Source organism: Neoarius graeffei, chromosome 6, assembly GCF_027579695.1.
Source record: "Neoarius graeffei isolate fNeoGra1 chromosome 6, fNeoGra1.pri, whole genome shotgun sequence".
Taxonomy (NCBI): domain Eukaryota; kingdom Metazoa; phylum Chordata; class Actinopteri; order Siluriformes; family Ariidae; genus Neoarius; species Neoarius graeffei.
The window spans coordinates 77,246,601-77,273,727 of NC_083574.1; the positions used below are offsets into that span (position 1 = coordinate 77,246,601).

General features: G+C 45.2%; 1 protein-coding gene across 1 annotated transcript; it reads right to left on the reverse strand.

The window, feature by feature from the left end:
* Nucleotides 1–16,017: 16,017 nt before the first annotated feature.
* LOC132888327 (uncharacterized) lies at nucleotides 16,018–17,509 on the reverse strand. The gene has a single exon (XM_060924388.1). The coding sequence runs from the start codon at nucleotides 17,507–17,509 to the stop codon at nucleotides 16,028–16,030; it is 1,482 nt and encodes a 493-aa protein (XP_060780371.1). The 3' UTR covers nucleotides 16,018–16,027.
* Nucleotides 17,510–27,127: the final 9,618 nt, after the last annotated feature.

Consider the following 27,127-nt stretch of genomic DNA (forward strand, 5'->3'; position numbering starts at 1 on the left):
AGGAGCAGTTGCTTGTGTTTCTCGGTGAGAGGTTGAAAGCAATAAAGGTGTTGCCATTAGTTAAAACTATGGAACAGCCTGGTGAATGTGATGCCCTTGGTACTGCGGCGTCAGCAGTAGGTAATTTAACTTTCGAGCAGCAAAAAGTCATTTTGCAAATGTAAATTGATCAGAGACGGTTAGAGGCTGCTGAAAGGGAGAAAGAACGAGAATTGGAGATGGAGAAATTGCGTATGGAGCGTGTTCATTTAGATTTGATGGTTGAGGGGAAATACGGTAATACTCTGTCACCTAGTTTGGCCAATATAGTGAAGTTTCTCCCCAAATTTAACGAATGCGACCCAGACGTTTTCTTCTCTCTGTTTGAAAGTATGGCTACTGACCTAAAATGGACAGGTGAGGATAAAGTTTTTTTACTTCAAACTGCTTTGCAGGGACATGCCCAGGACACTTTTGTAGCTCTCTCGGCTACTGAGCAGAGAGATTACAAACTTGTTAAAGATGCAGTGTTGAGAGCTTGTACCGGAGGCGTATCGACAAAGATTTCATAACCATCGAAGATCTGGAAAGCAGACATATGCTGAGGTTGGCAGGGAATTGTCCAATTTTTTCCATCGTTGGCTTGCTGCCGAGTCAGTTAAGGATTTTGAATCTTTGTGTAATTTAATAATAATAGAGCAATTTAAAAACATCTTGCCAGAAAGGGTGGCTACTTATGTAAATGAACATAAGGTGAAATCTGTCTCTGAGACTAGTTCTCTTGCGGATGGTTATTTTCTAACACACAAGAGTCATGTTCAGGACTTCACTCCGCGTAGAGACTACTATCGGCGAGTTCAGCGCTTTGATCACAATAGCTCTCCTGTAAAAGCTAACACTGTGTCTGAAGGTAAGGGTAATGATGATACTGTGGGCAATGTTTGCCATAAGTTCCATAAGCCTGGTCATTACAGACGTCAATGTCCCTTGTGGGATGGGAATAAGAATGAAGACGTGGGTAATGTAAAAAATGTGGGTTGCGCGTCTTCTGTTCATTCATTCCGTGCGCGGAATGCGCCGTGTGTTAATTCTACCGTTGCCTTGTCTAAAAGTTCTATGTGTGGTGAAAACAAAAATGTGCCAGATGTGCCTACATCTACCTCTGACAATGATTACACTCTGTTTATCAGTGAAGGCTATGTGTCTTTAGTGGGTGACTCTCATAGGGTGCCAGTTAAGATATTGCGCGACACTGGGGCTTCAGAGAGTTTTATTTCTCAATCTGTTCTCCCCTTTTCATCAGCCTCAGACACTGATAGAGTGGTCTTGATTCGTGGAATTGGCTTGCATTCGTTTTCTGTACCACTGCATAGAATTGAATTAGAGTCTGGCTTTGTGAATGGTGTGGTTAATATTGCTGTTTGTCCATCGCTGCCTGTGGATGGCATTGACTTGATTTTAGGAAATAATCTAGGACATGATTGTGTATTTTCTTGTCTGCCTTCTCCATCGCCAGTGGTTAATACAGGTCAGTTACAACCACCGGAGTCTGATAAATGTCTTGAGGAGTTTCCTGAGGTGTTCACTGCCTGCGCAGTAACTCGGGCCATGGCCCGTGTGCAGGTTGAGAAACCAGCAGAACAATCTGTGTCAATGTTCAAATTCTTTGTTCCCGATTTACCTGCTCCATTATCTACTGTTGATGTTGTTGATGCACAGAGAACTGATCCCACTCTGGTGAAGTATTTTGCAATGGCTGCTGATGATCAAGCTGGTGGTCATGGTTATTTTGTCCAGAAGGGGCTGTTACTTCATCGGTGGTCACCTCCTGCACTGGCTGATGTGGCAGACCAGGTAGTGCAGGTGGTGGTACCAGAGAAGTATCATAAATTGGTGTTGAAAACGTCTCATGGGGAAACATCTAGTCATTTTGGCGTTAAAAAGACTTATGGTCATGTGTTGCAGCATTTTCACTGGCCGTGTATTAAGCGTGATGTTGCAAAATTTGTCAAGTCATGTCATGTATGTCAAGTTGCTGGGAAACCCAACGTAAGTATAAAACCTGCTCCTTTGCAGCCGATACCCTCTGTCAGTACACCTTTGGAGCATTTGATTATTGATTGTTTGGGACCCCTGCCAAAGTCAAAGTCTGGTATGGAGTATATGGTGACAATAATGTGCCAGGCTACTCGCTATCCTGCAGCATATGCAGTGAGGTTGATTACTACCAAGACACTAGTGAAGTCTTTGTCAGATTTTATGTCTACATTTGGCATACCTAAAGTGGTTCAAAGCGATCGTGGGTCCAACTTCACATCAAAATCTTTTGCTTTGGTTTTGAAACAGCTCGGCATTAAGCACAATCTCAGCTTTGCATATCACGCGCAGAGTCAGGGGGCCTTAGAGCGGTTCCATTCTACCTTGAAGTCCTTGCTGCGTGTGTATTGTATAGAGTTGAAGAGGGACTGGGTAGAGGGTTTGCCATGGTTACTGCTGGCAGCACATGCGGTGGTACAAGAAAGTTTAGGGTTTAGTCCTAATGAGCTTGTCTTTGGCCATAAGGTGCATACTCCTCTCTCTGTTTTAGGTGGTGAGTTGGATTGTGCAGGTTCTGACCCACCGGAGAGTGTGGCCCAGTATGTTCAGGGTTTCCACCGTAAGTTGTTCCTGGCAGGAAAGAGGGCGAGTGAAAATTTGAGTAGTGTTCAAAAGAAAATGAAGGATCATTATGATTGCAATGCAGTAGTCAGGGTTTTTCACCCAGGTGATCAGGTCCTTGCATTACTCCCCAACCCAGGTTCTCCATTTGCTGCCAAGTATTTGGGGCCATATACAGTTTTGCGTCAGGTATCTGATGTTAACTTTGTGGTGTCAACTCCAGAAAGGAGGCGTAAAACACAGTTGTGTCATGTTAACCTGCTCCGGCCTTATTTCCCTTCATCTTCACAGGTGCAGAGTGAGGAGGAAAAGGTGAGACCGGTTGCACTTGCTGTGGGGCCGGACACACATGTTCCTCAGGAGGGGGCTGAGGATGGTGTGTGTGGTCCGGATGATGCAGTGTTGCAGGCTCGCCTAAGTAACAGTGAGATGTTGGCTAATTTGGATTCCATTCTTGGTCATTTAAATGGTGAACAGCGGGAACAACTAAAAAGTTTGATTGTTGAGTTTTTTTCATTGTTTTCAGATACACCAACGTGTACCAACTTAATTGAGCATGATATAGATGTGGGGGATGCAAAACCAATTCGACAGAGGTTTTATCGTGTACCACCTGATAAAAGGAAAAGTTTGGATTCATGTGTACAGTATCTCCTTGACAATGGCTAAGCCATACCATCTTATTCCAGCTGGGCTTCTCCTTGTCTGTTGGTTAGGAAATCTGATTCTTCTTTCAGGTTTTGCACAGACTATAGGAAGGTTAATGCTGTGACAAAGGTAGACTCTTTTCCTCTACCTCGAATCGAAGATTGTGTGGATCAGGTGGGTAGTGCTCGTTTTGTCAGTAAGTTTGACTTACTAAATGGGTACTACCAGGTGCCATTAAGTCCGAGAGCTCAAGAAATTTCATCTTTTGTTACATCATCTGGGCTTTACTCGTATACGAGGATGAGTTTCGGACTACGTAATGCCCCTTCGACTTTTCAACGCCTTATGAATAGGGTGGTTGGGGGGTTGGAGGGGTGTGCGGTTTATTTAGATGATGCCGTGTGTTACTCTGATACCTGGTCTACACATCTGGAACACATCCATGCTTTGTTTGAACGATTGTTGGCGGCAAATCTGACTGTAAATTTGGCAAAGTGCAGATTTGCACAAGCCACTGTAGTGTATTTAGGTAAGATTGTAGGACAGGGGGTGGTGCGGCCTGTGAGGGCTAAGGTGCTGGTTATTGACGCGTATCCTCCCCCCACTACAAAGAAGAAACTCATGTGATTCCTTGGTATGGCGGGTTATTACAGGAACTTTTGTTCCAATTTTTCAACTGTTGTTGCCCCTCTGACCAATTTGCTGAGGAGTTCAGTAAAGTACGTGTGGTCGTCTGACTGTCAGGAAGCATTTAACAATGTGAAATTGTTGTTGACCTCTGCTCCTGTTTTGGCTGCGCCTAGACTGGAACAACCGTTTTTGTTGGAGGTTGATGCCAGCCATGTTGGTGCAGGTGCGGTGCTACTGCAGAAGGAAGACAAAGGTGTTGACCGCCCAGTTTGTTTTTTCTCTAGGAAGTTCAATAAACCAGGACCTTCAGCATGCACTGGGGTGGTTTGCAGTTGAGTGTGAAGCGGCTGGGATGAGAATCAGCGCCTCCAAGTCCGAGGCCATGGTTCTCGACCGGAAAAGGGTGGCTTGCCCTCTCCAGGTTGGTGGAGAAGTCCTGCCTCAAGTGGAGGAGTTTAAGTATCTCGGGATCTTGTTCACGAGTGAGGGAAGGATGGAGCGTGAGATCGACAGGCGGATCGGTGCAGCCTCCGCAGTGATGCGGTCGCTTTACCGGTTCGTCATGGTGAAGAAGGAGCTGAGCCAAAAGGCGAAGCTCTCAATTTACCGGTCGATCTACGTTCCGACTCTCACCTATGGTCATGAGCTTTGGGTAATGACAGAAAGAACAAGATCGCGGATACAAGCGGCTGAAATGAGTTTTCTTCGCAGGGTGGCTGGGCACTCCCTTAGAGAGAGGGTGAGAAGCACAGTCACTCAGGAGGAGCTCGGAGTAGAGCCGCTGCTCCTCCACATCGAGAGGAACCAGCTGAGGTGGCTTGGGCATCTTTCTCGGATGCCTCCTGGACGCCTCCCTGGGGAGGTGTTCCAGGCATGTCCCCCCGGGAGGAGGCCCCGGGGAAGACCCAGGACACGCTGGAGGGACTATGTCTCTCGGCTGGCCTGGGAACACCTCGTTGTTCTTCCCGAGGAGCTGGCCGAGGTGTCTGGGGAAAGGGAAGTTTGGGCTTCCATGCTTAGACTGCTGCCTCCGCGACCCGGTCCCGGATAAGCGGAAGAAGACGAGACGAGATGAGAAGTTCAATAAACATCAATTGAACTATTCTACAATAGAGAAGGAGGCTTTAGCTTTAATATGGTCTCTCCAACATTTTGATGTTTATGTGGGGGGAGGGGTACATCCTGTGGAAGTGTTTACAGACCATAACCCCCTCACATTCATTCATTCACTCCAGAACTCTAATCCGCGCTTGATGCGCTGGGCGTGTTTTTTGCAGCCGAACAGACTCTTCATTCGACACATCCGTGGCCATGAAAATGTCCTGGCTGATGCCCTTTCTCGTGCCCCAGAAGGATGAGTGACTGTTTGTCTGTTCTGTTTGTCTGTCTGTTTGTCTCTCTCATGTCTTGCTCCGTTTCAGTGTTCCCGTGTGTCCGGAAACATGGAATGGTGGGATGGTTTAACGGCATGAGTGAGACTATGTGGACGGATTCAATTTTGGTTTGGTGTGGTTGTGTAGCCTGTATGGGTGTTCACTTAGGCCTATGAGTGTGTGCATGTGTTTGGTATTTTTGGGTGTATTTTGTATTTTTGCTGTGTATTGCTGTGTAGGATTTGTGATGTTCTTACACAGTAACCCATGTTATGGGTTCCTGTCTTTTGGGGGGGGAGTGATGTGACGCCCTGACTCAACCGTGCTGTCCGGATTTACGCCACTGCCATCCACACTCTATGCTCCCACAGTAATACTAACTGCAGGCTGTGTTTTGATTTTGCTGTGTTCTTTGCATAGCCTGCAGGTGGAGTTGGAGCCTGCAGTCTGGGCATAACCAGGAGGCGGAGTCCAGGGTATTTAGCTGGTTTTCTGTCACCTGGGAGGGGGCTCTCTCATTTCCAGCCCTGGCCTGACGGCGAGAGGCTGGTAGCGCTCTCATTTCAGCCCTGGCCTGACGGCGAGAGGCTGGTAGCTTGCTCTTCCAGTGGGTGTGGCTGGCGGCCTGCTTGTTGTGTCTTTGCTGGCTTGGTTCATTATTGCTTGTAAATGTTGTAAAATAAATGCGCATGTGTATATATACCACTAACAGCGTATGTCTCCTTATATGTGGTGGCTACCTTGAGCCAGGTGGCCCTCACACACCTTTTATCCAGGATGAGTCACTCCAGGTCATCCTGTCGTGGCCCCTACCTCAACCTGTTCCTCTTCTTCTTCCTCTTTGTCCAGGCTGAACAGTCTGGAAAAGAGTGAGAGTGGCGGCATGTAGGTCTTGGTCTCTTTGTGCCGACTTTGTCTTCTCCTTCTCTTTCAACAGCCTTTCTGCATGCACCGCATACTGCTCGATCTTGGTGAGGCTGGCGGTTTCCCACAGGAGACAGAGCTGCTTGACTGACTCGGCCGCTGCTGGTTTCATACCGTTCATGAAACTGTTCCGCAGGTGCGCTTCCCAGACCTCAGGAGTGTCTTCCACTCCAGCCAGGATCACGGGTCTGGTCAGGCCACTGTGTTTCTCATGCATGGCGGTGAGACGGGCAAGAAATGCTGACACACCTTCTCCATCTTCTTGCTTACACATGTGAGGGAAATTTAATGGACGAACATTATTATTCTCTGTGTTTCTGTATGTTGAACTAAAGTGGCTAAGTTACTGAGATGTTTTCCACATGCTGTAATCGCTTTTCTCTGGCCTTGGGGGTAATGAGCAGGGTGCTTGAGTTCGTCCTAACTACACATCTTCTCATGATGTAACCACCTTTCCTGACCTCAGTGGTGATAAGCAGGGAGCTTGAGCTCTCCCTAACTCGCATCCGCCTGCACATACCAGAGCACGCGAGGTGCACGCTTTAACAAAGCTTCATAGAAAATCTTGAGCCAATCACGTGAAGACACAAGCAGTGAGCGAATGCTTTCAGAGTATAATAGATAACATTCCTAAAACACAACTCAGAGTGTGCGTACTCTCGGCATCATCAGAAGTGATGTCTTCTTCTATTCTTCTCTTTCCTTTCCTATTTTATATATCTTTTATATGATCTACTATAATAAATGACTGAAAAGACAACTGTTAAGCATTCTAAAGTGTTTATTAGAAATTTCCATTACAATTTGGCGTCCCCTGGGTGGGCCCTATGCATCTGATCTTCGGACGACGGAACACTCCCAAGGCTACGGTGTGGAGCTGAGAACTCGGACAAGAGACCAGGCCATCAGGGCTCACCGAACCAGTAAGTGACAACTTTGCATTCTTGTGTAAAGAAATTAGTGGAAACAGTATTTAAAGAATGGTACAAGAAATGGACAGAGATTTGTCCTAATATTTAAAAAATGATATAAGAGACGGACAGAGATTTGTCCTAGTCAGTGAAGAATGATATAAGAGATGGACAGAGATTGTCCCAGTCAAGGAAGACTGATATAAGAGATGGACAAAAGTTTGTCCGAGCCCAGGAGGACTGCTAAGCTGTGGTACCATCAATATGTTTGCCGAAACGGATAAACACAATTTTGAGACAATAAACCACGAGTAGTTTATTGGGTTGTGTAAGAGAAAAATCCGCCCAAGTGACGACTGGGTAATGGCTCACCTACTTGAGGAGGGGAAGTACGGGTGCGTGTTTCGACGGATTCACGTTCAGCGATTCGTGGGAATTGAATCTTGCTCCTTTTGTTCTGTGTGAACAACTGGCCCATCTGGGGAACGGGATAGAGAGGTTCGATCGTGAAAAAGCAAAGACACACCAGTGTGCACGCAAAATATTGATGAATTAACAGAGTACTGTCCTTCTCCAAATTCTGAAACAGAGAAACAGCTTTTGTACACATGCGTGAGTTGTCTTTGAGGTTGTTGTGCTAAATGATACCTACTTTGGTTTAAGGCAAATGTCAGATAAATTGTTTACTAATAAGAACACACCTAAAGGATTATTGTGTCGCATTTTTGGACATAGTCCAACTTGCTCTTCTTGTGGTCCTGAAAAAAAAACTCAGCCATTGTTGTCATAACCTATTGATGTAACAGTGTACAATGAGGAACAGAAGCAGTAAGTTAGGGAAAGAAAAGAAAAAGCAAGTAAGTGTGAGGCTACATGTGCTTTAATAAGAATTGGATGTTTCTATGACAGCCCAAACATCCAGTTTATGAAAACCTCATATGGCGAGGATTGTTTGGCACAGTTTGACATATGGGTAAAGGACTTAGGATTCCCTGAAAAGGGCAGTTTTAGTCTCAGGCACATAGGACAGTTAGAAGAAAAGTTGAAACAGAAGGAAAAAGAAGAGTCTGCAGATAATGTTAAGTTCTTAGGGGACTGGAGGGCGTTTTCTGCATGGAAAGAAGAAACACATAAGAGAGAGTACAAAAGAGAGAATCTACAGGCAGGGCTCTCACCCTCTTCTCAGTGTTTGAAATTTCAGATGGACCCTGACCTGGAGTCTGCCCTACCACCCCGACACACACTGCCTCCTCAGCAAGGCGGAACATCATTCCCACAAGCGCTTCACCCACAGAGAAGGGGGAGAAGTCGAGACAAAAAAAAAACTGAGCCTCTGGAATCTCTCCCAGCCTACCAGCCGCCTCCAGCATCAGCGCCTCTCAGTGCTTCTCCATCACACACGAGATCCGGTCTTGCATATGGCGATGGCAAAGACACCCTCCTGGACCTGACCACATGCTCACCAGTGGGTCCACAAGGCTGTAACCTAAAGTCTGAAGTTCTTCATCTTCCAATTGTGGAAGTGGCTGGAGCTGACGGCGTGCTTTTAGTCCACAGACCCTGGATGACAGCTGATATCAAGGAAAGCATGGCTTCTCTTCCCAATGTGAGAGAGGTAGGAGGAAAGTGATTTGGTTATGAACTGTTGATATTTTGCAGAGAATTCTGACCAACCACCCATGAACTTCGCCGCCTACTCATGATCAAGATGGGTATAGATTGGAACAAAGTTTCCAAAGAGTGGCCGGAAGCTGACCAGCGAATGACTACACCAGACTGGAGAGTGGCTGGCAATGACTGTTCAGCCTGGAGAAAGAGGAAGAAGAAGAGGTCGAAGTAGGGGCCACGACAGGACGACCTGGAGTGACTCGTCCTGGTTAAAAGGTGCAACCTGCTACAACTGCAATCAGAAGGGACACATTGCTCGAGATTGTCTGTCTCCATAGTAGCAGCCAGAAGCCCTGTGAGGGGTACAGAAAAGCAGACTGATGGGCGGACTCCGGGAACAGGCCCCACAAAGAGAACAGGGGAGGTAACACACACACACACACACACCTGATGATACACATACACAGACAGGAGCATTCACATAACATTAAACACATTAGTAGCAGCACCTGCATGCAACAGCAAGACTACACAGAAACGCCCGATACACCAGTCCAAACCGATACACCTGAAGTTGCATTAAGTTTGTTAAAATACACAACTACTCCTTTCTCTAAACTCCCTTGTACGGTATGCCCCTCACTGTATGTGGGCATGTGTTAACCTTTTTAGTAGATTCTGGAGAAGGACACTCAGTGATACAACATGGGGTACTTCCAGTAGACCCACCGCTCAGCTCAAATTCTATTCAGACAGTGGGCATCTCAGGACGACCTGTAACCGAAACTTTCTCAGTCAACCTCCCGTGTGAAAGCAAGGGAGGAATAGTTACATCCCACTCATTCCTCATCTCACATACATGTCCAGTAAATTTGTTAGCACGTGATTTAATGTGCAAATTAGGAGTAAATCTCACGTCCACTCCAGATGGACTAACTATTGAAGTAAGTGAAATGTGTGGTGTGCAGTATGGGTTTGGAAGCCCTCTGTAGGTGTATGTCTGGTGGCTCTGCTCAGATCAACTCACACAAACTCCCAAAAACCTTGTACAGCTCGCACACTTGAACACCTCATCAGTTGATACAGATTATATGAAAGAGGAAGATTTGCATTGCACAGCACATGTTCACCAAGGGCAAGATGTAGAGTTTGAAAAGACTTGGTTTGCAGATCCCCACGCACATGAAAGATTGACCCTCAAAACTACATATTGGTCTAAACATTATTGCACTGTGCAGGTCCATTTTACTCGTTGTCCGAACAACTGCATCAGTGTTCATCGCAGTGTTCTCAAACATGTTATACGTGGCCTCGTGTCAGAGGACTCTGAGGTCAGCTGCTGCCAACATGATTTCTTTGACATCATTAATTCTATACCCCATGTCTCATTAGCAAAACCGCGAGCCGCCCATTGGAAGGATGTGGGGAAGTGGGTCAAGAAGTGTGAAGCCAATGACAAAGAATGGTCCTGAACAGAGGACCCTAGTGTGTTGTTTTGTCAAAGGCTTGGGGTCTACAAGCAAAGTCAGGCTATGTCTGTGCATGTTAAGTGCAGCGTAATATTAGCCACTGATGATCAGGGTCCTGGGGACCCCGGCCATAGTGGCCTGTTTGTCTCTGTTTCCACAGGCATAACTCCAGCAGAGGTGCACCCCAAATTGGCGGGAGTTCCAAATTCCGTTTGGATGAAGGGTAAACATGATGTGGGCCTAATAAGAATGCTGAACCAGTGGTGATCACCCCCAAATCAGATTTCAGGCCTAGACAGACCCAGTACCCACTCAAACCAGAAGCAATCGTAGGTATAAGACCGGTCTTTGATTCGTTGCTGAAGGCAGATGTAATTGTCCCTTGCCAGGACTTTCCAGTGTGCCCTCCTATTTTTCCAGTTAAGAAGGCAAGAAAACTGGGTGGCACGGTGATGTAGTGGTTAGCGCTGTCGCCTCACAGCAAGAAGGTCCGGGTTCGAGCCCCGTGGCCGGCGAGGGCCTTTCTGTGTGGAGTTTGCATTTTCTCCCCGTGTCCACGTGGGTTTCCTCCAGGTGCTCCGGTTTCCCCCACAGTCCAAAGACATTCAGGTTAGGTTAACTGGTGACTCTAAATTGACCGTAGGTGTGAATGAGAGTGTGAATGGTTATCTGTGTCTATGTGTCAGCCCTGTGATGACCTGGCGACTTGTCCAGGGTGTACCCCGCCTTTCGCCCGTAGTCAGCTGGGATAGGCTCCAGCTTGCCTGCGACCCTGTAGAAGGATAAAGCGGCTAGAGATAATGAGATGAGGAGAAGATGGCAAGAAAACTGTCCCAGCCCAGTGAGTGGAGGTTTGTCCAAGATCTGCAAGCAGTCAGTGCTGTGGCTGTCCTGCGCACACCTGGATGTCCCTAAAAGGCGCCCTGCAGACCACACCCACGTTGGGACTGCCTGACCCCAATAAACCATTTGTTCAAACTGTTGATGAAAAGAAGGGTTTTATGACCTCTGTTCTTTTGCAGAAACACGGGGATAGATTGAGACCTGTAGTCTACTTCTCCAGCAGGCTGGATCCAATGGCAGCTGGACTTCCTGTTTGCCTGCATGCAGTTGCTGCAGCTGAAAAGGCGGTAACTGCCTCCAGAAATATTGTGGGGTATTCTAACCTCATCCTTTTGGTCCCACATGCTGTCTCCTTGCTTCTGTGGGAGAAAAAGATGTCACATTTGTCAGCACAGAGATGATTGAAGTATAACACTGTCATACTTGATATGCCTAACATCATTGTGAAACGTTGTTCTGTTCTGAATTCTGCCTCTCTTCTCCCTACAGAGGAAGATGGAGAGCCACATGACTGTGTTGCTCTCACTAATGAGTTTTGTTCCCCCAGGGCAGACTTAAAGAGTAACCCTTTGGAAAATCCAGACATGGTCCTCCATGTGGATGGTTCAGCCACCAGAGACCCAGAGACAGGAAAGAAGAAAGTAGGTTTCGCCGTAGTCTCAGATCACGAGGTCCTCAAGGCTTTGTGTCTGTCCTCGAACCTGTCGGCACAGGCCGCAGAGCTCTGTGCCCTCATTGAGGTATGCAAATTGGCGGCAGGGCAATCTGTCATATTTTTATGGACAGTAGGTATGCATTTGGCGTTGTGCACAATTTTGGCACCATTTGGAAACACAGAAATTTTCTCACTAGCACAGGATCTCCCATTGCACATCATAAACTGGTCTCTGAGTTGTTGGATGCTATTCTACTCCCTAGAGCCATTGCTGTGTGCAAGTGTGCTGCCCATACTAACAATACTGATCATGTGTCTCAAGAGAATGCCAGGGCGGACGCGGCAGCTAAGTGTGCAGCCTCAGCTTCCAGTTCACCCTCTAACCTTGCTTTTCCTCAGGTTTCTACCCCTTGTTTACAGCTAGCAGACCTTCAGAGCACTGCCACTCAGGATGAGAGACGAGTCTGGAAACAGGCAGGCTGTATCCGTGCAAACTTGGTCTGGGTGTGTCCCTCGGGCCATCCCTGTCTACCAAAATACATGTTCCCTTTCTATGCAAAATTGGCACATGGGCTCACCCATGTGTCAAAAGGGGGGATGGTAGCAGAAGTAACAAAGAGATGGTTCACAAAGGGGTTTTCAAATTATGCTGCAAAATTTTGCAAGAATGCTTGATATGTGCACAACATAATGCAGGTCAAGGTATCAGACTAACTCAAGCAGCACACCCAATACCAGACAAATCATTTGATCACCTCCAAATGGACTTCACTGAACTGACACTTAGAGAGGGAAAATGGGTCGCTTAAAAATAAACTAAGCAAACCTTGTGCAGAAACAGGGCTAGGATGGACAAAGGTCCTCTCTGTAGTACTCACACAAATGAGGATGCAAACTAGGCCTAAACATGGGTTAAGCCCATTCGAAATTCTGTTTGGATGAGGACCCAACACAGGGATAGGGCCAGCTCAAGGAACACTGCCAGACACCACACTGTGTGATGATGCAATGTTGAATTACTGTGCATCGTTGTCCTCTGCTTTGAAATCTATCCAGAAACAGGTAAAAGAAGCACTTCCCAAACCTGCTGAGGGATCTACAACCAGGGGATTGGATCGTGGTGAAGGGCTTCCAACAAACCAAGTGGAACAAGCCACGGTGGAATGGCCCATTCCAGGTCCTGCTCACAACCCCAACGGCAGTGAAGGTCACAGGCAGAGTGATGTGGATCCACGCTAGCCACTGCAGGAAGGTTCCTGAACCGGCTGAGCAGGAGGAAGAGGAAAGCCGAAGTGACCCAGATGCTGACTAAAGCTCGTGAGGAAGAAAGGCATCACTACATGGAACAGTGCGAGTATCACATCAATCATGCAAGCACCCTCAGTAGGGAAGAGTATTTCAGTGTCTAGCCAATAGACAAGTCTTAGGGTTTCGCGTTTCCTCCAAGTCCCAGTGAGGTGGGACGAGGGCTGATAGGGTGTGCCCGCCCTCTGAGCACCAATACACATCAAGAAGAGCAAGGGTTAACTCAGTAACATCACTGAGGCACTGAACAAGATGTGCAAGGTTGCTGAACAATTATGAGCAGATGAACATGGAGTCGAAGACAGCTGGTGGCGTTGGTTTAGTGGATGGAAGACTCTGATTCTATCCACCATACCGGTCCTGGGCTTAGTGATTGTGATGCTATGTTTGCTCCCTGTTTTCTGTCAATGTTGTATGTCTGTGTTTCAGAGGCAGCTGACAAATATTGGTTACCAGATGGTGAAAATAGACTCCGATGACTTGCCTGACTGGCCTCCAAACTCACATGAAGACTATAACCCACCGTTCGATGACATCAGCACAGTTGACATGAATTAGTCCTAACTTAAAACACTTTAATTTATGGTTGTTTCCTGTTCTATTATTCCTGATCTATGTATATAGCTTGCTAGCGTTAACTTAAGACGTCTATGTCTTATAAAAAAACAGCCTTAGCATTTATCCCTGTACACTCAATGACATGTTAAGAGTTCTCAGAGAGATTCGACTTATCACTGAAACTGTGTACAGTTCTTTTCTTTCCTTTTAGCAATTATTATCCTATAGGATAAAAAGGGGGGAGAATGTGAGGGAAATTTAATGGACGGACATTATTATTCTCTGTGTTTCTGTATGTTGAACTAAAGTGGCTGAGTTACTGAGAAGAGATGTTTTCCACATGCTGTAATTGCTTTTCTGTGGCCTTGGCGGTAATGAGCAGGGTGTTTGAGTTCGTCCTAACTACGCATCTTCTCATGATGTAACCACCTTTCCTGACCTCAGTGGTGATAAGCAGGGAGCTTGAGCTCTCCCTAACTCGCATCCGCCTGCACATACCAGAGCACGCCAGGTGCATGCTTTAACAAAGCTTCATAGAAAATCTTGAGCCAATCATGTGAAGACACAAGCAGTGAGCGAATGCTTTCAGAGTATAATAGATAACATTCCTAAAACACAACTCAGAGTGCGCGTACTCTCGGCATCATCAGAAGTGATGTCTTCTTCTATTCTTCTCTTTCCTTTCCTATTTTATATATATTTTATATGATCTACTATAATAAATGACTGAAAAGACAACTGTTAAGCATTCTGAAGTGTTTATTAGAAATTTCCATTACACACATACTGATCTTAGTCATGTCTATGTTCAAGGGAAAAGCACTGTCCAGACGAGCACAGAGAGCAGTGATGGTATTGTAGTGTCACGGAAGCTTCAATTAATGAACACGACGTAATTGTCTTTGTGAACTTTTACTGAACACAATGCTGCAGCATTACAAAGAGGAAAAATATAATTGGGCAATACAAACAACCCACATCGGCATCTTTTACTTCGGAGATTCATTTCCTAAAAAAAAAAAACGTCAATGCACACAAGCATTTCCTTAAATCGGGCTTCAAAATAAAAGCACTTCCTGTTCACGTAAATAAAACAAATCAATCAAAATTTAACTAACATTCAGTTACATAATTTCTACAACAAAATATAATGACTGCTTGTCTAATATTAGCCTCAATAATTTACAACATCCTCCCGCCCGATGAACAGGTGTTCATATCGATTCACTTATTACTTAACTTATCTCTAATGGATATATCAACTGAATAGGTCTCCGCAACAGACTGCCTGTAGATGTACGAACAGTGCAGGAACGAACAAGTCCATCTCTGCCTGAAAACAACTCAACAATCCTGCCCATTTTCCAGGTTTGCCTGGGCATATTGTCCTCTCCAATCAGTATGACATCTCCCACCTTCAGCGTGGTGGGTATGGGTGTGTCACACTGGTGAGCTGATTTTAAGTCCATCAAGTAGTCCTTCCGCCAGCTGTTCCAAAGGCTGGTTAACAGCCTCTGCCGGTACCTCCATCTCTTGCCCATGTCCTCTCTGCTTACATTAGTTGCCTTAGATGAAGATATCATAGTCTGTGGTGGCAGAGAGGTGAGTCTTTTCCCAACCAGGAAATGTGAGGGTGAAAGCGGCTGGGGCTCTGATGCGTCATTATGGACATAGGAGAGAGGCCGGGAATTCAGCACAGCCTCTACCTCTGCAAGCATGGTTGTCAGCTCCTCAAAGGTGAGTGAAGCTTTCCCTAGGACCCTCTTCAAACATGTTTTTACAGATCTCACAAGTCTTTCCCAGAAGCCGCCCCACCAAGCAGCTCTCTCCACAATAAACTTCCAGGTGATCCCCTTGTCCGTGAAAAAGTCAGTGAGCTCTGATTTTCTGAATGACCTCCACAGCTCCTTCAGGTCTTGGTCTGCTCTTTTGAACGTTTTAGCATTGTCTGAGTAAATAACTTTACACAGCCCTCGCCTTGCAATAAATCTTCTTAAGGCTAACAGAAAGTTTTCAGTAGTCTGATCTGAAACTAGCTCTAAATGCACTGCTCTGGTAACAGCACAAGTAAATAGTGCAATGTATGCCTTCTTAGGCTGACCACTACATTTAACATAGAGCGGCCCTGCAAAATCTACCCCAGTTACTTCAAAGGGTGGGGACTCTGTGACTCTGTCTCTTGGTAATGGAGCTGTAACTTGCTGCACTGGCTTAAGCTTAAGTCTCCTGCAGATGTGACAATGTGCTACCACTTGCTTGACCAGCTGTCTCCCCCTCAAAACCCAGTATCTTTCCCTCATTTGCACCAGAGTGTCTCTAATCCCAGAGTGCATCACTCTCTCATGACAGTCCTGAGCTAGCAACTCAGAGAATTTGTGATTTGCAGGCAGCACCCATGGGTGCTGCTCCCTGAAGCTGAAATCAGTGTGCTGTAGCCTGCCTCCCACACTAACAAGGCCATTTTCATCAAAAAAACGGCTTCAAGTCTCTGATTTTTGAGTCTTTCTTGATATCTCTTCCAGACTTCAGCTGACAGATTTCTTGACTGAAACTCTGGTTTTGTGTCACTTTTACCCAGTACACTTCTGCTGCAGTGAGCTCCTCAGTAGTTAACTCTCCTTGAGTTCTTGGAGAGGAGCGGGCATTAGTTATGAACCTTCGCACCCATGCAGTTATTCTCAGTACTGTTTTCAACCTGCTGTATTTTCCTAGGTCTAACAATGGCTCAGCCTGCTCAACGGTGCTAAGCTGTACTACTGTCTGAAACTTAGACCTAAGCTCCCTGCTTACCTCATCTGCAATGCAGTCCTCATCAATGCTTTCTACTTCTTCTGCAGATGACAGTGAGATGGGTCCACTCCACCATAACTGGCTTTGCAGGAGGTTCTCTACACTCTGCCCTCTGGTGGGCAAGTCAGCAGGATTGTTTTTGCCATTGCAGTGAGACCACAGTTCAGGATTTGTGAGACCTTGTATCTCAGCCACTCTGTTGGCCACAAACGGCTTCCACCTTTGTGCTGTGCTGCGTATCCAGTGAAGAACAATCATTGAGTCTGTCCACATGTTTAACTGATTTATTTTCATGTTGAGTGGCTTGAGAAGATTATTACCTAGCCTTGCTCCAATCAGTGCTCCCATAAGTTCCAAGCGTGGTAATGTCATTTTCTTTAAGGGGGCTACCTTTGACTTGGATGCCACAAAACTTGTCACAATCTCCTTTTCTTTGTTCTCTCCTTGCAAATAGGCAACAGCACTGTACGCCCTTTCGCTGGCATCACAGAAAACGTGTAGCTTGACAGTCTGTGAGTCTGGGTTAATGTCTATTTGGTACCATCTTGGTATGTCCAGCTGGTGGAGCTGCGGCAACTCTGCACACCACCGGTCCCATTTTTCAGCCAGGTCTGAAGGCAGCTGATCATCCCAACCAACTCCCCTCTCCCACAGTTCCTGGAACAGGCACTTGGCTCTGATGGTGAAGGGGGTGAGAAACCCGATTGGGTCAAAGACACGAGCTGATGTCTGTAGTACATTTCTCTTTGTGTTTTCCTTGCCTTTCATAATGTCTAGCAGTCCCTTTAGGTCAAACACAAAGTCATCCTTCTCTGATCTCCATACTAGTCCCAACACCTTCAGTACATTTCCACAAGTGGCTGTTTCTGTTGTGTGCTCCATTCCACCTTCTGTCCACTTAGCTCTCAGTTCTGGTGAATTAGTTATCCATTTGCATAGGTTCATGCCAGCATGGGACAGAATCTCTTTTGCCTTTGTAGTGACTGAAAGTGCTTCATCCACATTACTTGCGCTGGCAATGAAATCATCTACATAAAGACACTCCCTCAGCGCCTCCACTGTCTTGGGCTGCTCTGTTTCATACTGCTTGATATGTTTTCTGATTGTTGCAGCTAACAAGAAAGGGCTGGGTGACACTCCAAATACTACTCTGCTCATTCTCAAGATGCGCAGATCATTTTCACTGTCTTTGGTTGGGGCCCCTGCAGCCACAGGAACCTCACAGCATCTTTATCTTTCTCTGCTAAAGCTATCTGCAAGAAGGCTTTGGTAATATCAGCAGTAAAGGCTATCTGGTGAAGTCTGAACTTGATCAGCACATCTAGTAAATTAGGGTTGAGATTTGGCCCAGTCAGTAAACAGTCATTGAGTGAGGGGCTACCATCTTCATGTGATGATGCATCAAAAACCACCCTCAGTTTAGTAGTTATCTTATCTTCTCGAAGAACAGCATGATGTGGCATGTAATATTTTACAGACTCTGGATTTTCTTGTTTTAAAGTGTTAGCTGGTACATCCTCACAGATGCCTTGTTGCAGGTAATCTTTAATGACGTCGCTGTACCTTGTGTACAGGGTCGTGTCCGTCTTTAGTCTCCTCTTGAGGCCTTCAAACCTTCCCTTTGCGACCCTGAAGTTGTCTGGGAGATCTGGTTTATCAGGTCGCCATGGTAACTCCACTTGGTAGCGGCCATTGTTATGTGTTACTGTCTGTTCAAAGTTCTGGAGTGCCTCTGCTTCTTCTGGGCTCCTAGCTTTCTCGTGGACAATGCCCAGAGACTCCACCTCCCAAAAGGCATGCAACTGTTTCACAATCTGAGTGTCCTCTTCTAGACTGATGTGCATACAGGTCGCATCAGTTACACTGGATGTTGATACTGGTCCTTGCAAAGCCCACCCAAAGCTGCTCTCTATGGCCACTAATGAATTAGTCAATCTCTGGACCTTGCCTGACACAACCTTCCAGTAGAAGTCTCCGCCTATTAACACTGAGAGTTCTGGATCATCACAGCCATCTAGTGAGAAATCAGCTAGTTGTAGACCCTTTCTCTCCATCTCTTCTTGTAAGGGTTTGCCAGGGACCTTTATCACAGCACTGCACACTTGGGGGGTTTCCACAGCTTCAATCTCGATTCTTTGCTGTGAATCCCACACATTTTCCATCCACACCTTCACGACGTTGCGCTGTACTGTTGCAGGTGTGGTGGATCCAAAGGTATGTAGATTTAGTGTCTCCTGTCTTACCACTGGTAATCTTAGTGCCTTTGCCACATCCTCACGAATGAAGCTTCTCTGACTCCCTCCGTCTAACAGGCAGCGCACGATCTTTTTCCCTGCTGGACCACCTGCCCATGCCTTCACAGTTTGGAGCAACACTGTGTTCCGGATGTCAGCTTTCAGTTTTACTGTACTGGACACCGATGATACAACAGTCTCTGTATTGTTATTGCTAGTGTCTGTCTTAGCTTCATTTAGCTCACAAACTGACTGATGATGTCTGCGACCACACAGAGCACATATAACACCTTTAGCTCTGCAAAATTTGGCTATGTGTTTTGGGCCAAGGCAAACATAACATCTTCCCATCTTCCTCAGTTTCTCCTTGCGAGCAGACACAGACTTATCTGGACAATGTTCTGGTTTGTGGTTCTCACTGTCACAATACACACAGGTCTGAGGGGCATTACTAGCTGTGTGCAGTGCCGTTGCTGAAGGTACACTCCACTTCTTTGGTTTGTTCTCACAGAAAGGAGCTGCTTTGCCAAGCGATCTGTTATTGGTCTGAATGTCCCTTTGTGTGATACCTGGTCTTGTAAGCTGTAGTGCTCTCTCTCTGCTTTGGACTTCATTTTGCAGGAAACGGATGAGTTCAAACACCTTCCATTCACCACTGGAGTCTGTCTGGCGGGTGTAAGCCAATGCGATGTCTTCAGGTATAAGTTGTAATAGCACTGGGCATAACAAACAGCCATATGTGTCACTATGAACTCCTAATGATTCTAGACTGCGAATTTGTATTTCACATTCATCATAGAGGTGTCTGAGAGCTACTACATCTGCTGATCTCTTCACTGGAGCCAGGTTCAACAGTTTTGACATGTGTGCACTGATTACAATATCCTTTCTTCCAAAACGGCTCTCAAGCAATTCCACTGCTGCATCATAATTTCCATCAGTCATAGTAAGTCCTGCTACAGCTCTTGCTGCTGCTCCAGTCAAGTAGGACTTCAGGTAAATGAACTTTTCTCTCTTAGACAGGGCATCATTGTTATGAATTGCTGTTTCATATTGAGACCAGAATTCTTGCCACTGGCTTATTTCTCCACTGTATTTCTCTATGATTAGCTTGGGCAGTTTAACAGTCTGTGTACCTGGCGATTTGACTGAGTTGATACTTGCATCGCTCACCTGCACACTCACTGGGTCACGTGCCTTCTGAATCAGTCTGGTGGCGCAAGCCTTCCACGTGAGAATGCGGTCCTGGTACTCCTGAGTGTTTGCAACTTCCGTCTCCAGTTCGTCAGTGGCCGTTTCGTCCTCAATGCCTTTGTCCAAGTCTATTAAACTTTCCTCCTTTGTTGACAGTACTGACAGCATTTCACGGAGTTTATCACAGTCGGGTACATCCTTGCTCACCTCCTCCTCAATGCGAGTCAACAGCTTTGTTGTTGAGGCGCGGATTGTCCCCCGCTTCTTCTTCATCCTTTCCATGTGCTCCGTCATTTCTGCATCCAGCTAGCATTAGCTTCCCACTTCAGTAAAGCTCAAAGTGAGGAAAAAAAAAAAATATTCCCGGGTTTCGGCACCAAAATGTAGTGTCACGGAAGCTTCAATTAATGAACACGACGTAATTGTCTTTGTGAACTTTTACTGAACACAATGCTGCAGCATTACAAAGAGGAAAAATATAATTGGGCAATACAAACAACCCACATCGGCATCTTTTACTTCGGAGATTCATTTCCTAAAAAAAAAAAACGTCAATGCACACAAGCATTTCCTTAAATCGGGCTTCAAAATAAAAGCACTTCCTGTTCACGTAAGTAAAACAAATCAATCAAAATTTAACTAACATTCATTTACATAATTTCTACAACAAAATATAATGACTGCTTGTCTAATATTAGCCTCAATAATTTACAACAGGTATCTCTATACTCACCATTGCCAGCCGTGCTCCAGTCTGGTGTAGTCGCTCGCTGGTCAGCTTCCAGCCACTCTTTGGAAACTTTGTTTCAATCTATACCCATCTTGATCATGAATAGGCGGTGAAGTTCATGGGTGGTTGGTCGGAATTCTCTGCAAAATATCAACAGCTCATTACCAAATCTCTTTCCTCCTACCTCTCTCACATTGGGAAGAGAAGCCATGCTTTCCTTCATGTCAGCTGTCATTCAGGGTCTGTGGACTAAAAGTATGCTGTCAGCTCCAGCCACTTCCACCACTGGAAGATGAAGGACTTCAGACTTTAGGTTACGGTCTTGTGGACCAACTGGTGAGCACATGGTCAGGTCCAGGAGGGTGTCTCTTCCGTCGCCATATGCAAGACCAGATCTCATGTGTGATGGAGAAGCGAGGGGAAGCGCTGATGCTGGAGGTGGCTGGTAGGCTGGGAGAGATTCCAGAGGCTCTTTTTTTTTTTTTTTTGCTTTGTCTCAACTTCTCCCCCTTTCTGTGGGTGAAGCACTTGTGGGAGTGATGCTCCGCCTTGCTGAGGAGGCAGTGTGTGTCGGGGTGGTAGGGCAGACTCCAGGTCAGGGTCCATCTGAAATTTCAAACACTGAGAAGAGGGTGAGAGCCCTGCCTGTTGTTTCTCTCTTTTGTACTCTCTCTTAAGTGTTTCTTCTTTCCATGCAGAAAATGCCCTCCAGTCCCCTAAGAACTTAACATTATCTGCAGACTCTTCTTTTTCCTTTTGTTTCAACTTTTCTTCTAACTGTCCTATCTGCCTGGGAGTAAAACTTCCCTTTTCAGGGAATCCTAAGTCCTTTACCCATATGTCAAACTGTGCCAAACAATCCTCACCATACGAGGTTTTCATAAACTGGATGTTTGGGTTATCATAGGAACACCCACTTCTTATTATAGCACATGTAGCCTCAGGCTTACTTGCTTCTTCCTTTCCTTTCCCTAACTTGCTGCTTCTGTTCCCCATTGTACACTGTTATATTAATAGGCTGTGACAACAGCGGCTGAGTTTCTTTATCAGGATCACAAGAAGAACAGGTTGGACTATGTCCAAAAATGTGACACAATCCTTTAGGTGTGTTATTATTAGTAAACAATTTATCTGATATTTGCCTTAAACTAAAGTAGGTATCATTTAGCATAACAACCTCAAAGACAACTCGCACATGTGTACAAAATCTGTTTCTCTGTTTCAGAATTTGGAGGAGGACAGTACTCTGTTAATTCATCAATATTTTGCGTGCACACAGGTGTGTCTTTGCGACTTCATAATCGAACCTCTCTATCCCGTTCCTCCGACGAGCCAGTTGTTCACACAGAACAAAGGGAGCAAAACTCAATTCTCTCCAAGTTACGAATCGCTGAACGTGAGTCTGTCGAGACACGCATCCGTACTTCCCTTGCTCAAGTAGGTTAGCCATTACCCAGTCGTTACTTGGGCGGGTTTTTCTCTTACACAACCCAATAAACTACTTGCGGTTTATTGTATCAAAATTGTGTTTTATCCATTTCGGCAAACATATTGATGGTACCACAGCTTATCAGTCCTCCTGGGCTCGGACAAACTTCTGTCCATTTCTTATATCAGTCTTCCTTGACTGGGACAATCTCTGTCCATCTCTTATATCAGTCTTCATTGATTAGGACACATCTCTGTCCATCTCTTATATCATTCTTTAAAAACTAGGACAAATCTCTGCCCATTTCTTGTATCATTTTTTAAATACTGTTTCCACTAATTTCTTTACACAAGAATGCAAAGTTGTCACTTACTGGTTTGGTGAGCCCTGATGGCCTGGTCTCTCGTCCGAGTTCTCAGCTCCGCACCGTAGCCTTGGGAGTGTTCCGTCATCCGAGGATCAAATGCATAGGGCACACCCAGGGATGCCAAATTGTAATGGAAATTTCTAATAAACACTTCAGAATGCTTAGCAGTTGTCTTTTTTCAGTTATTTATTATGGTAAATCATACAACCCCGATTCCAAAAAAGTTGGGACAAAGTACAAATTGTAAATAAAAACGGAATGCAATGATGTGGAAGTTTCAAAATTCCATATTTTATTCAGAATAGAACATAGATGACATATCAAATGTTTAAACTGAGAAAATGTATCATTTAAAGAGAAAAATTAGGGGATTTTAAATTTCATGACAACAACACATCTCAAAAAAGTTGGGACAAGGCCATGTTTACCACTGTGAGACATCCCCTTTTCTCTTTACAACAGTCTGTAAACGTCTGGGGACTGAGGAGACAAGTTGCTCAAGTTTAGGGATAGGAATGTTAATCTATTCTTGTCTAATGTAGGATTCTAGTTGCTCAACTGTCTTAGGTCTTTTTTGTCGTATCTTCCGTTTTATGATGCGCCAAATGTTTTCTATGGGTGAAAGATCTGGACTGCAGGCCGGCCAGTTCAGTACCTGGACCCTTCTTCTACGCAGCCATGATGCTGTAATTGATGCAGTATGTGGTTTGGCATTGTCATGTTGGAAAATGCAACGTCTTCCCTGAAAGAGACGTCGTATGGATAGGAGCATATGTTGCTCTAGAACCTGGATATACCTTTCAGCATTGATGGTGTCTTTCCAGATGTGTAAGCTGCCCATGCCACACACACTAATGCAACCCCATACCATCAGAGATGCAGGCTTCTGAACTGAGCGCTGAGAACAACTTGGGTCGTCCTTCTCCTCTTTAGTCCGAATGACACGGCGTCCCTGATTTCCATAAAGAACTTCAAATTTTGATTCGTCTGACCACAGAACAGTTTTCCACTTTGCCACAGTCCATTTTAAATGAGCTTTGGCCCAGAGAAGACGTCTGCGCTTCTGGATCATGTTTAGATACAGCTTCTTCTTTGAACTATAGAGTTTCAGTTGGCAACAGCGGATGGCACGGTGAATTGTGTTCACAGATAATGTTCTCTGGAAATATTCTTGAGCCCCTTTTGTGATTTCCAATACAGAAGCATGCCTGTATGTGATGCAGTGCCGTCTAAGGGCCCGAAGATCACGGGCACCCAGTATGGTTTTCCGGCCTTGACCCTTACGCACAGAGATTCTTCCAGATTCTCTGAATCTTTTGATGATATTATGCACTGTAGATGATGATATGTTCAAACTCTTTGCAATTTTACACTGTCGAACTCCTTTCTGATATTACTCCACTATTTGTCGGCACAGAATTAGGGGGATTGGTGATCCTCTTCCCATCTTTACTTCTGAGAGCCGCTGCCACTCCAAGATGGTCTTTTTATACCCAGTCATGTTAATGACCTATTGCCAATTGACCTAATGAGTTGCAATTTGGTCCTCCAGCTGTTCCTTTTTTGTACCTTTAACTTTTCCAGCCTCTTATTGCCCCTGTCCCAACTTTTTTGAGATGTGTTGCTGTCATGAAATTTCAAATGAGCCAATATTTGGCATGAAATTTCAAAATGTCTCACTTTCGACATTTGATATGTTGTCTATGTTCTATTGTGAATACAATATCAGTTTTTGAGATTTGTAAATTATTGCATTCCGTTTTTATTTACAATTTGTACTTTGTCCCAACTTTTTTGGAATCGGGGTTGTATAAAAGAAATATAATATAGGAAAGGGAGAAAATTAAAACAGAACAACACCTCTAGTGATGTGAGAGTATGCGCATGCTCTGAGTTGTGTTTTAGTGGCTGTTATCTATATACTCTAAAGGCATTTGCTTTACTGCCCGTGTCTTCACGTGATTGGCTCAAGATTTTCTATGAAGCTTTGCTAATGAGTGCACTTGGCATGCTTTGGTACATGAAGGCAGATGGAAGAAGGGAGAACTCAAGCTCCCTCTGCTTATCATCACCAAGGTCAGGAAAGGTGTTTACATCATGAGAAGATGCATAGTTAGGGAGAACTCAAGCACCCTGCTCATTACCACCAAGGCCACAGAAAGGCGATTACAGCATGTAGAAAACATCTCTTCTCAGTACACTAAGGCTACATCCACATGACAAAAGCAACGAGATTTTTTTTTAGCGGGTAAAAAAAAATCGCGCCCACATGGGCAATGGATCAATGGATCAGTAAAATATCAGGTACATATGGCAACACAATGCTTGCTGAAAATGATGCAATACACATGCCACACCTCTACGTGTGCTGTAAGACGGTCCCATCGGAGACACCAGAACAGGGGTGCCCAAATTGATCCATAAAGGGCCATGTGGCTGCAGGTTTTCATTCCAGCCATGCAGCAGCACCCTGATTTGGCTTATTCAATCAACTGACACACCCACCCTTTAATCAAGGGTGGGTGTGGCTGCAAGTATTTGACTGTGTGAAGACAGTTCAGTTGATTGAATGAGCCAAATCAGGTGTGCTGCTGCATGGCTGGAATGAAAACCTGCAGCCACATGGCCCTTTATGGATCAATTTGGGCACCCCTGCACCAGAACAATAGAAGAAGTAGGACGCATGAGCATAAACCCTTTCTTCTACCCGGAGTGATGACTTGTTCTAGTCATGTGGTTGTGACGTCATCGTAAGCAAATCTGTTCTACTCATCCAGACGACTTCGCAACGGCGCCGTTGCCAGATTTTTCCACTCTGGAAACCGTTCTCAAAAAATATCATTTTGGGGCACCCAAAATACTGGTGCTGTGTGGACGCCAGGCCAAAACGATAAAAAATTTTATCGGATTCACCTGAATCCGTTGCCGTGTGGACAGGGCCTAAGTCACTTGAGCTCAACATACAGAAACACAGAGAATAATAATGGTCGTCCATTAAATTTCCCTCACAGACTTTGACTTGGCCATTCCAAAACATTAATGTTATTCTTCTTTAACCATTCTTTGGTAGAATGACTTGTGTGCTTAGGGTTGTTGTCTTGCTGTATGACCCACCTTTTCTTGAGATTCAGTTCATGGACAGATGTCCTGACATTTTCTTTTCAAATTCACTGGTATAATTCAGAATTCATTGTTCCAGTCAATGATGGCAAGCCATCCTGGCCCAGATGCAGCAAAACAGGCCTAAACCATGATACTACCACCACCATGTTTCACAGATGGGATAAGGTTGTTATGCTGGAATGCAGTGTTTTCCTTTCTCCAAACGTAATGCTTCTCATTTGAACCAAAAAGTTCTATGCTGGTCTCATCCATCCACAAAACACTTTTCCAATAGCCTTCTGGCTTGTCCACGTGATCTTTAGCAAACTACAGATGAGCAGCAATGTTCTTTTTGGAGAGCAGTGGCTTTCTCCTTGCAACCCTGCCATGCACACCATTGTTGTTCAGTGCTCTCCTGATGGTGGACTCATGAACATTAACATTAGCCAATGTGAGAGAGGCTTCCAGTTGCCTAGACGTTACCCTGGGGTCCTTTGTGACCTCGCAGACTATTACACACCTATCAATGGTCTTGAATTTCCTCCATTTGTACACAATCTGCCTGACTGTGGATTGGTGGAGTCCAAATTCTTTAGACATGGTTTTGGAACCTTTTCTATCCTGATGATCAACAATGACGCTTTTCTGAAGGTCCTCAGAAATCTCCTTTGTTCATGCCATGATACACTTCCACAAACGTGTTGTGAAGATCAGACTTTGATAGAGCCCTGCTCTTTAAATAAAACAGGGTGCCCACTCACACCTGATTGTCATCATATTGATTGAAAACAACTGACTCTAATTTCACTTTCAAATTAACTGCTAATCCTAGAGGTTCACATACTTTTGCCACTCACAGATATGCAATCTCATCTCATCTCATCATCTCTAGCCGCTTTATCCTTCTACAGGGTCGCAGGCAAGCTGGAGTCTATCCCAGCTGACTATGGGCGAAAGGCGGAGTACACCCTGGACAAGTCGCCAGGTCATCACAGGGCTGACACATAGACACAGACAACCATTCACACCTACGGTCAATTTAGAGCCACCAGTTAACCTAACCTGCATGTCTTTGGACTGTGGGGGAAACCGGAGCACCCGGAGGAAACCCACGTGGAGAACATGCAAACTCCACACAGAAAGGCCCTCGCCGGCCCCAGGGCTCGAACCCAGGACCTTCTTGCTGTGAGGCAACAGCGCTAACCACTACACTACACCACCGTGCCACCCGCAATATTGGATCATTTTCCTCAATAAATAAATGACCAAGTAAAATAATTTTGTCTCATTTGTTTAACTAGGTTCTCTTTATCTACTTTTAGGACTTGTGTGAAAATCTGATGATGTTTTAGGTCATATTTATGCAACAATATAGAAAATTCTTAAGGGTTCACAAACTTTTAAGCACCACTGTATACACACACACACATATATCATGGGAATTTAAGTTTTATCTCTCTGGTTGCACTTTGTCTTGCAATTGTTTAGCTCAGTTCATGTTCTTATGTTTCAGCATTTACCTAGTTGTTGTTGTTCTTTTTCATGGAGTGTAGGTAGGTTTTAATTGCACCACTTAAACCATATCTTTACTTGCATCCACCTCTGACTCCAATCCATGACAACAGAAATCAAATGGCAGAAGTAAAATTTCACTCAATCTGTTCTCTTCCTTTGTAAAGAGTCCAGGTCAAATTGGAAGGCCTAGATCATTATCAGTTAA